General features: G+C 40.8%; 1 protein-coding gene across 1 annotated transcript; it reads right to left on the bottom strand.

Annotated features, from left to right (window-relative positions):
* Window positions 1–10,662: 10,662 nt before the first annotated feature.
* Window positions 10,663–11,598, bottom strand: LOC142198661 (olfactory receptor 5P52-like). The gene has a single exon (XM_075269690.1). The coding sequence runs from the start codon at window positions 11,596–11,598 to the stop codon at window positions 10,663–10,665; it is 936 nt and encodes a 311-aa protein (XP_075125791.1).
* Window positions 11,599–11,895: the final 297 nt, after the last annotated feature.

Genomic DNA, 11,895 nt, shown 5'->3' with positions numbered 1-11,895 from the left:
CGTCTCTGCCCAGGCCCGATGCCTGGCATAGTGAATTCAGAGCCGGAAGACACTGCGGGGAAGCTGCACGGAGAAGACTTCTAAAGGTAGGAGAAGAACCAGCGTTGATTGGCCGACTGTATAGCATTCAGCCAATCAATGCTGGTTTTGCATCGTACTTTTCCATTCGAATAGCGAGTAGTATTCGATCGAGTACTAGTATTTCGAATACCGTAGTATTCGATCAAATACCTACTCGATCGAATACTACTCGCTCATCTCTAGCTACCATCCATTTACCCACAGCCATATTTTTTGCAGTCACTTTGTCATTACTAAGTCTGTGTGTGCGTTAAAGAGCCAGAGAGTTGTTAGCCATAGTCTTAGAATGTCACTAATGCAATGTTTCTAATTCACTTGGCATTATTGATTCGGAATCAGCGGAACCAAATTTATGGTCTGAACCAGCTGAATCTGAAATAGAATGAATTTCAAAAAGTTCTTGTAAGGGAATTGCTAGTGGTGTGATTCCCTAGCACTGCTGCTGGGACAATGGAAGAAGGGAAAGACAGAGACAGGGGGTCCTAAACTCGACCCAGCCCTTGTCCCTACCTAATTGCCACACTGTGCTAATGACAGGAGCAACTGGGCGGTGATCCCTTCTCTGAATAAGTGTACACAAGACAAGACAAACAACACAAAGGCTGAGACAGCAAGCCAAACAGTCAGTAACAGTTGAGCAACGCAGTACAGAATCAAAATCTGATAGAACAGTCAAAGGGGTATTAACTAGAGATGAGCGAGTAGTATTCGATCGAGTAGGTATTCGAAATACTTGTACTGCTTATACATAAACAAAGGCGTAACAAATGGCCTACAGTAATATGATGAAGAACGGTTTCATGATCAAAACTAGAGATGAGCAAGTAGTATTCGATCGAGTAGGTATTCGAAATACTCGTACTCGATCAAGTACCACTCGCTATTCAAATGGAAAAATTCGATGCAGAAGCAGCGTTGATTGGCTGAATTCTATACAGTCGGCCAATCAACGCTGGTTCTTCTACCTTTGGAAGTCTTCTCCTCGCTGCGTCCCCGTGGCGTCTTCCGGCTCTGAATTCACTCTGCCAGTCATCAGGCCTAGGCAGGGCCTACTGCGCACACCCGCGCTACAAGAAAATGGCCGCTTTGACTGTAAGCGGCCATTTTCTTATAGTGCGGGCATGCGCAGTCGTCTCTGCCCAGGCCCGATACCTAGCAGAGTGAATTCATTGCCGGTTGACGACGCGAGGACGCTGCACAGAGAAAACTTCTCAGAGAATCCAGCCCGACCCTCACTCATGGACTTGGTAAGTTCAGTTTGATCGAATGTTGCCTACCCCTGAAACAAGCATTTTTCCCCCATAGAGTATAATAGGATTTGATATTCGATTCGAGTAGTCGAATATTGAGGGGCTACTCGAAACGAATATCGAATATCGAGTATTTAACTACTCGCTCATCTCTAGTATTAACCAAAAGAGGAGCTTAGCAAGGACAAAGTCTTAGGACAGTCACAATAGCCAGCAAACCTGTGTGGGCTTATGACCTGCATATGGGACCTGCCCAGATACGACTGGTCGACAGGCTGTCAATCACACAAGCAAGGCTAAGATTAACTATTTGATGAACAGAGAGAAACCAAGATACAGGACATGGGTGCGGTGGGAATTCAATTACAGAGGAGAGATAATAGAGCTGTGTTCAGACAGAGCCACAAAAACTGTAAGCAAGGAATCAAATTGAACACGAGTGGAGATTGGTGCAGAGACTCAACAGGCATATCAGGCAAATAGTCGAAATTTAGCACTAAGATGAAATACAATGTGTCACGGAAAAATACAATATCAAAATTACTTTGGTGAGTTAAAATGTAAAATGTTTATTATTGCATAAAGTGAGACCATGTCAGATCTGAAAAATCGAGTTCTCTCAGGAAGTCAAAAACTGGCTTTGACGGGAAGGGGTTAAAGGGGTTGTCCCATCACAAGGATCCTATCTATACTGCTTGTTAATGTGGATTTAAGACTTTTCCTAAATACACTGCTTTGTTTGTCCACTATCTTAATTTATTCACTTCATTGTTGACACTGCACTTCTATGGCCCTTGGGATTATCTGCTAATTTCCAAAGTGACTATCTGCCTGCTCTCAGGGGGGAGGGGCTAAGTGCACGGGAGCGAGCCTGTGTCTGTAGCAGTTCCTGTGTCTGCACCTCACATGTGACCTAGCTTCCTGCTCTCAGATAAAGGAGGGGGGAAACGAGTGCTGCTTTCTAATATAAAACAGGCTAAATCCTAGTGGGCTAAAGGACCTGGTCCCTCTCCTCACTAGGATTTAGCTTTCTTATATAGAGCAGGCTAAAAGCTAGTGGCAGAAGGACCTGGTCCCTTAGCCCACTAGGATTTAGCCGACTCTATATAGAACAAGCTAAATTCAAGTGTTATAGGACCTTTGATGACATCACAGGCCCTTCAGTCGTCCCATAGGATCATGCTACGTGTTGGGTGGAGCTACACACTAATTTGGGGGTGGAGATACACTGGAGGTAGTCGAACAGTGTGGCTTTGCATATGAAAACCCGCCCACCAATTGACCAGGAAGAAAGAAGTCTTTGCAGCAGTGAAGTCTGGTGAGCAAAGGACATGGGAATACCCCTTAAAGTGTCTCACACGGCTCCGGGAATAGAAAAATAAAAAAGTTGTGGCTTATGGAAGTCAAATTTGAAAACCAAAAAAATGTGGCAGGAAGGGATTAAAGGAAAAACAAAAGAAAAAAATATTTAGAATAATATATTTGAGAATGTTCAATTTAATTTTCCTCTTGTGTTTACAGGATAATTCTGGAATTTAGAAAGATCTGAAAAGCATCATACTGTGGAAAGATTTGTTACAGATTTAGAGGACAGATGGGTTAGTGCAGACTAAGGTGAGGAAGGTTTCTGCCAAACAAATTCATGGGATTAAGAGAGCTGCTGCTAAAATACCATTACAAAGGGCAAACAAGTCCCAAGGATCTCAAAGGGTAGGATCAATACGTGTCCAGCTGTCACCAAACAAGAGACTCCACGGACTGTTATACCCCAAACCACCCGCCCCACCCCACCTCCCCATATAGCGGTCACCAACTAAGAGGAAGATGAGACTCTATGGACTATTATACCCAAAACCACCAACCCCACCCCACCTCCCCATATAGCGGTCACCAACTAAGAGGAAGATGAGACTCTACGGACTGTTATACCCAAAACCACCAACCCCACCCCACCTCCCCATATAGCGGTCACCAACTAAGAGGAAGATGAGACTCTACGGACTGTTATACCCCAAACCACCCGCCCCACCGGACCTCCCCATATAGCAGTCACCATCTAAGAGGACGATGAGACTCCACGGACTGTTAAAGGCTCCTGAAGCTGGTAGGCCCCTTTGGAGTCCCGGAAAGTGTGAAAGTCATCTCTGCAAAGTATGTGGAGTTTCTGATTGACCACTTTCTTCCATGATACAGCAAGAAGAACTGTTCCTTCCATAGTATAACCATCATCATACATGACAATGTACCATCTCATGTAGTAAAGAATACTTCTAAATCATTGGCTGCTATGGGCATAAAAAGAGAGAAACTCATGGTATGGCCATTATCCTCCCCTGACCTCAACACTATTAAGAACCTTTGGACTATCCTGAAGCCTAAGATCTATGAGGGTGGGAGGCTGGTCACATCAAAACAGCAGCTCTGGGAACGATACTGGCATCCTGCAAAGACAATCAAGCAGAAAGTATCCCAAAAATTGTGAAGGTGATAAGAAGGAAAGCTCCTAGGTCGTGTAACTTGGACTGCTAAGATCGTTCTGATACAGTAAGTGTTACCTCTTAATTCTGCAAATCCAACAAATGACCATTTTCATTTTTTTTTACAGCCTATCACATTTTGGAGACTCTGTTGTGCAGAATAATTTGGAACAGGGGATTTATATTTTTTTAATTTGTGAATGTTATCATTGTTAGGTTTGCCCAATAAAATGTGATTTCTATTCTAATGGCTGAAGAGTTGACCATTATACTGACTGTCATTTGCTTTGACCATTTAGGACAATCAGAGACGCGCTATAAATGAATGAACACATAGATAAATGAATGATACCTTCTGCACGTAGATTGTGTTCTATTGCTTCTTCGTCTTCTGGTGTTACAATGTAAGAGGTTTTTATAGGATAAATCGTTTTCCCTGGAGTAAACCATAAAACACCAGAGAGTCCTGAGCCCAATAGCCATTAATTTTAATGAAAAACAAATTGTAATGATTTGTTCTTTGATGATTATTTCCCCCTTGTACATGACGATGTGTTTTCCATTCAATACTGTTATAGTTATGATGCGAGGCCTCACAAAAGCAATGGCAGGGGTTGTCTGAGAACAGTGACCAATAGAGATAGCCAAGACAGAACTCCCAGGTGCCTTCACCAGAGCCTGCCACAAGGTTGGATGGACCTTCGCTTAATCTGGGAGTCTGCATAGTCACCAAACAGAAGGATGTACCATTAATAAACACTGCTGGCTGGAACCAAAACAAAACCCACCATTAACCTACACAACGGAGTGGATACTGGATTAGGATACAAATATGTGGGAACTATTAGGGTAAGTTCACATGGAGTTTATTGGTCAAGATTTTGAGACCATATCCGCCTCAAAATCCTGACCAAAAAGACGGCTTCCATTGAAATTATATTCATAATTCAAGCCGATTCAGCTCGCGATTTGGCCTGAAGACACTCCCGACTAGGCCCATTCATTGGGGTGGAGGCCGCCTCAGGTTCCGGTCCAAAATACGGGTAGCTGCGACTGGATACTGATGCACTCCACTCCCGATTAGGCCCAAATGAATGGGCTTAGTCCATGGTAGCTCATTCTTCAGGAGGATTCGCCTCACGAATCGTCCTGAAGACACTCCCTCCTCCCAACTAGGACCATTCATTGGGCCTAATCTGGAGCAGAGTGCGTGACTGGAAGCTGGTGCAGTGCACTGGCATTCAGTCGCGGCTACTCGTTTTTTGGACCTGAACCTGAGGCGGCCTCACTCCACTCTGGATTAGGCCCAATGAATGGGCCTAGTCGGGAGTGTCTTCAGGCCGAATCATGAGCATCACGCTTCTTTTTCCGGGCCGGTTTGTTCCTCTGACTGGTTCCCATTAATTTCAATGGAAGCCGTCTTTTTGGAGATGAAAATGACACGATTATTAGACCCCTAGGGGGTCTAATAAATGCAAAAAAATAAATAAAAAGTATTAAAAGTTCAAATCACCCCCCTTTCCCTAGAACACATATAAAAGTAGTTAACCCTAGAACGCATACCTGGGGCCTTTTAGGCCTGCATACTTAACTTTTTGCTCCATTATAATAAAAATTTTGGCCACTATTCAGATTTTAATTTACAATTTTGAAATAAACTTGTGAAAGTAATTTAAGTGTGTTTTTCTATATTATTTGCATGGGGGCTAAAAGGCCCCCAATACCTTAAAATGTATGTATTTTTAACGTCATGCGTTCTAGGGTTAAAAAATGTGAAACACATACATGTTAGGTATCCCCGCGTCCGAAATCGCCCGCTCTGCAAATCTATAAAAATATTTTTCCTGTTTGGTAAACGCCATAGCGGGAAAAATAGTCAAAAGTGCCAAACCACCGTTTTTTCACTGTTTTGATTCTGATAAAAATTTGAATAAAAAGTGATCAAAGCAATAACATTTCCCGAAAATGGTAGAACTAAAAAGTACACCCGGCCCCGCAAAAAAAGAAGCCCTATGCATCCCCGTAAACGGACGTTTTATAAAGTTACGGCCATCGGAATATGGCGACTTTTAGAAAACATTTTTTTAACACAGTTTTGGAATTTTTTTAAGGGGTCAAAATGTAAATAAAACCATATAAATTTGGTATCCCTGGAACCATACCGAAACACAGAATACAGGGGACAGGTCATTTTGGCTGCACAGTGAACGCCGTAAAACCAAAGCCCGTAAGAAAGTCGCAGAAATGCATTTTTTCTTCAAATCCACCCCATTCTGAATTTTTTTCCTGCTTCCCAGTACATTATACAGAATAATTAATGGCGGCATCATGAAGAAAAATTTGTCCCAGGAAAAATTAAGACCTCATATGGCTCTGGGAGCGGAGAAATAAAAAAGTTATGGGGTTTAGAAGGAGGGGAGTCAAAAACGAAAAACGAAAATCAAAAAATGCCATCGGCGGGAAGGGGTTAAAGACCTGTAATATCTCACAATTATTGAAAAAAGACTACAATTGGAACCTGAAGAGTTTGAAGATCTAATCAGGATCTACCACAGAGACTAATCTTACAAGTGGTTTCATTGTTGGGAAGCGCATCTCCTGTGGTTACATCCTCAAAACACAATGAGATGGGACCTGCAGATGTACTATGGGTACGGAAAGTATTCACACCCCTTTACATTTTTTGCTCTTATTTTCATTGCAGCCATTTGTTAAAATCAAAACAGTTTCTTTTATTCCTCATCAATGTACACTCAGCCCCATCTTGACAGATAAGAACTAGAAATGTACATATATTTTCAAATTAATTAAAAAAGAAAAACTGAATTCTTACATGGTCATAAGTATTCAGAGCCTTTGCTCAGTATTGGGTATTTGGCCCTTTTGAGCTAGAACATTCATGAGTCTTCTTTTGAATGATGAAACAAATTTTTCACATCTGGATTTGGGGATCCTCGGCCATTCTTCCTTGCAGATTTTCTCCAATTTCGTCAGGTTGGATGGTGAACGTTGGTGGATGCCATCTTCAGGTCTCTCCAGAGATGCTCAAATGGGTTGAGGTCAGGGCTCTGGCTGAGCAAGTCAAGAATTATCACAGAGTTGTTCTGAAACTGCTCCTGTTATTTTATCTGTGTGCTTAGTGTCATTGCCTTGTTGGAAGGTGAACCTTTGGTCCAGTCTGAGGTCCAGAGCACTCTGGAAGAGGTTTTTTTTCCAGGATATCTCTGTACTTGGCCGCATTCATCTTTCCTTCAATCACAACCAGTCGTCCGGTCCCTGCAGCTGAAAAACACCCTCATAGCATGATGTTGCCACCACCATGTTTCACTGTTGGGATTGTATTCGGCAGGTGATGAGCAGTGCCTGGTTTCTACCACTTAGAATTAACTCCAAAAGGTTAAAACTTCATCTCATCAGACCAGAGAATCTTAGTTCTCATAGTCTGGGAGTCCTACATGTGTTTTTTTGGCAAACTCTATTCTGGTTTTCATATGTCTTGCAGTGAGGAGAGGCTTCCTTCAGGCCACTTTGCCATAAAGCCCTTACTGGTGGAGGCTGCAGTGATAGGTGACTTAGTGGAACGTTCCTCATGATCCTACTGCATCTCTGGAGCTCAGCCACAGTGAATTTGGGGTTTTTCTTTACCTCTCTCACCAAGGCTCTTCTCCCACGATTGCTCAGTTTGGCTGGGTGGCCAGGTCTAGGAAGCATTCTTGTCGTCCCAAACGTCTTCCATTTAAGCATTATGGAGGCCACTGTTCTCTTAGGAACCTTGAGTGCTGCAGAAATTCTTTTCTAACCTTGGTCAGATCTCTGCCTTGCCGCAATCCTGTCTCTGAGCTCCTTGGGCAGTTCCTTTGACCTCTTGATTCTCATTTGCTCTGACATGCTCTGTGAGCTGTGAGGTATAGGCAGGTCTGCACCTTTACTAATCAAGTCCAATCAGTTTAATTAAACATAGCTGGACTCCAATGAAGGAGAAGAACCATCTCAAAGAGGATGAGAAGGAAATGGACAACATGTGATATAAATATGAGGTCGCAATACTTATGACCATGTGATAGTTCAGTTTTTCTTTTTTAAATAAATTTGCAAAAATATCGGCATTTCTGATTTTTTCTGTCAAGATGGGGTTGAGTGTACATTAATGAACTTTTTTGATTTTAGCAAATGGCAGCAATGATACAAAGTGTGAAAAATTTAAAGGGGTCTGAATACTTTCCATACCTATGTTTTTATTTATTATTAGAAAAATAAGTGTTTCCTATAGAAAAATAAGATACAAAAAATAACGAACCAAAATAAATGTAAGTAGTGATAAGTAAATAAGATTATAAAATGAAATGTCCTCACGGGCTCGCTCTACAATGGCCAGAACTTCACAAAACTCATTGCAGAAGATAAACTATTTTAATGTAATGGAAGCAACAATAACAGTGAAAATTTAGATTTTTTTTTTAATAATAGTCAATAAAAAAAAGTCAGAAAAAGTAAGAAACCAATCAACGGATTCTGCAAAAAAAAAAAATCAGTATCTATTACCTTCAAGATTATAACTACTATAATACTACCCCAGGTACAATAGCTAGAAATCGGTGGACCTCACAAGATTTGTTTAGACAAATGTTTGTGAGGTTTGTCCCTCTGGTTCCTTTAGGACTGAACCTAAAGTGCTGATATTATACTTTTTGGTCTACTTAGACCCCAGAGTATAATACAGTCCTATGAAAAAGTTTGGGCACCCCTATTAATCTTAATCATTTTTTGTTCTAAATATTTTGGTGTTTGCAGCAGCCATTTCAGTTTGATATATCTAATAACTGATGGACACAGTAATATTTCAGGATTGAAATGAGGTTTATTGTACTAACAGAAAATGTGCAATATGCATTAAACCAAAATTTGACCGGTGCAAAAGTATGGGCACCCTTATCATTTTATTGATTTGAATTCCCCTAACTACTTTTTACTGACTTACTGAAGCACAAAATTGGTTTTGTAACCTCAGTGACCTTTGAACTTCATAGCCAGATGTATCCAATCATAAGAAAAGGTATTTAAGGTGGCCAATTGCAAGTTGATCTCCTATTTGAATCTCCTCTGAAGAGTGGCATCATGGGCTACTCAAAACAACTCCCAAATGATCTGAAAACAAAGATTGTTCAACATAGTTGTTCAGGGGAAGGATACAAAAAGTTGTCTCAGAGATTTAACCTGTCAGTTTCCACTGTGAGGAACATAGTAAGGAAATGGAAGACCACAGGGACAGTTCTTGTTAAGCCCAGAAGTGGCAGGCCAAGAAAAATATCAGAAAGGCAGAGAAGAAGAATGGTGAGAACAGTCAAGGACAATCCACAGACCACCTCCAAAGAGCTGCAGCATCATCTTGCTGCAGATGGTGTCACTGTGCATCGGTCAACTATACAGCGCACTTTGCACAAATAGAAGCTGTATGGGAGAGTGATGAGAAAGAAGCCGTTTCTGCACGTACGCCACAAACAGAGTCGCCTGAGGAATGCAAAAGCACATTTGGACAAGGCAGCTTCATTTTGGAAACAAAAATTGAGTTGTTTGGTTATAAAAAAAAGGCGTTATGCATGGCGTCCAAAAAGAAACAGCATTCCAAGAAAAACACATGCTACCCACTGTAAAATTTGGTGGAGGTTCCATCATGCTTTGGGGCTGTGTGGCCAATGCCGGCATCGGGAATCTTGTTAAAGTTGAGAGTCGCATGGATTCCACTCAGTATCAGCAGATTCTTGAGAATAATGTTCAAGAATCAGTGACGAAGTTGAAGTTACGCCGGGGATGGATATTTCAGCAAGACAATGATCCAAAACACCGCTCCAAATCCTCAGGCATTCATGCAGAGGAACAATTACAATGTTCTGGAATGGCCATCCCAGTCCCCAGACCTGAATATCATTGAACATCTGTGGGATGATTTGAAGCGGGCTGTCCATGCTCGGCGACCATCTAACTTAACTGAACTTGAATTGTTTGTCCAAAATACCTTTATCCAGGATCCAGGAACTGATTAAAAGCTACAGGAAGCGACTAGAGGCTGTTATCTTTGCAAAAGGAGGATCTACTAAATATTAATGTCACTTTTCTGTTGAGGTGCCCATACTTTTGCACCGGTCAAATTTTGGTTTAATGCATATTGCGCATTTTCTGTTAGTACAATAAACCTCATTTCAATCCTGAAATATTACTGTGTCCATCAGTTATTAGATATATCAAACTGAAATGGCTGCTGCAAATACCAAAATATTTAGAACTAAAAATGATTAAGATTAATAGGGGTGCCCAAACTTTTTCATAGGACTGTAAGTGTAGGCCCTGGGAAGGGGAAATTATAATCATCCTTGCCACACTTCTTCTCAGCATCATCACCATGTAGAGTGGCCCCCCCAGCATCTTCTTCAGGTTAGAAGAGGAGATCAGAGGACCACCGGACACAACGAGGATTCCCATCAGAGGTAACGGAAGGTGACTATAAATGTTTGTTATTATTACTCACCTCCTGTGGGCCTATGCTTGTTAGACTCTGGAGTCTGAGGAGATCTCAAAGTGTAATAGTGTTTTCTGGGTGACAAACACCCAAAATTTGGGTTTGAGTCAAGCCCAAAACTTATGGAAAATTCAGTGCAAATCTGATTGGATACAAATTGGTTCACTCACCCCTAACAATAATATAACTACTATAATACTGCCCCTATATACAAAAATGTAGTTATTAATAATACTGCCCCTATGTACAAGAATATAACTACAATAATACTGTTCCTATATACGAGGATATAAAAAAATTACATTGCAAAACAAAAACATCAGAATGAAATAATGAACATTTAAGTAAAATTGGTTGAACATCTGGACAATATTTTCCTAAAAGCTTTTTTCACTTCATTATTCCTCAGGCTGTAGATCAAAGGATTCAGGACAGGAGTAACAACCATATAAATGATAGAAATATATTTCAGATAAGGAGAAAAGCGTTTTGACTGTCCTATGTACATAGTCATACTTGGCCCAAAGAAGAGAAGGACCACAGTGAGGTGAGAGGCGCAGGTGGAGAAAGCTTTGGATCTACCCTGGGAAGAACGGATTTTTAATACAGAAATAATAATAGAGCTATAAGATCCAATGATAAAAATGGGTGATGCCACGAGTGTAAAAAATCCTACAACGAGTATCGTTATTTTATAAAACGAGAGGTCACCACAAGCCACCTCCAGAAGCAACAAAATGTCACAGAAAAAATGATTGAGTTGATTCTGTTTACAGAACACAAGTGGTCGTGATATGGTGGGGAACGTTGATAAAATGAAGATTCCGAGCCACATAATAACAGTGATGTATCTACAGACCCTCCAACTCATAATGGCGGTGTAACGTAAGGGGTAGCATATGGCGATATACCGGTCATAGGCCATCACAGCTAATAATATACACTCAGTGCTCCCTAGAGTAATGCTCGTGGTCATCTGTGTCAAGCACATAGACACGGAAATGCTTCTTTTCTTTGAAAATAAATCAACAAGAAGTTTTGGAACAGAGGTCGACGAGTAGCACAAATCCAGAAAAGACAAGTTACAGAGGAAATAATACATCGGAGTGTGTAACTTAGGACTGACGATAATGGTGAAGATCAAAAAAATGTTCCCCAGGATGGTCAATATGTACAGTTTTAAAAACATAACAAAAAGAAAAATACAAATCGTCAAGTTCTGAGAAAGTCCGAGAAGGATAAATTTTGTAACGGTGGTGTGATTTCCAAGTTCCATGCTGCAGGTCACATTATATCCTCAAAAAACCTTATCCTGCAACTAACGGAGAGAGCAATGTGTTTGGAAATGTTTGGGGAAAAAAACTCATTAGGAGAATGATCACATGAATTTGAGATATTTAAAAAAATATTGAAAAAAATAGGCAGAAATTGAACAAAATTTAAGGTTTTGACCTTTTAATTTTAAAATGGTTATACAAAATTTATACTTTATATATAGAGAGTTACAGTTTTTGCCAATTTTATTCAGTTTGTATTATTTAGATGTCAGATTTTTCACTCGGAACACCACTGA

This window comes from Leptodactylus fuscus, chromosome 3 (genome assembly GCF_031893055.1).
Source record: "Leptodactylus fuscus isolate aLepFus1 chromosome 3, aLepFus1.hap2, whole genome shotgun sequence".
NCBI lineage: Eukaryota > Metazoa > Chordata > Amphibia > Anura > Leptodactylidae > Leptodactylus > Leptodactylus fuscus.
Note: the sequence above shows the minus strand (reverse complement) of the source record. Positions and strands in the feature narration are given on the sequence as shown.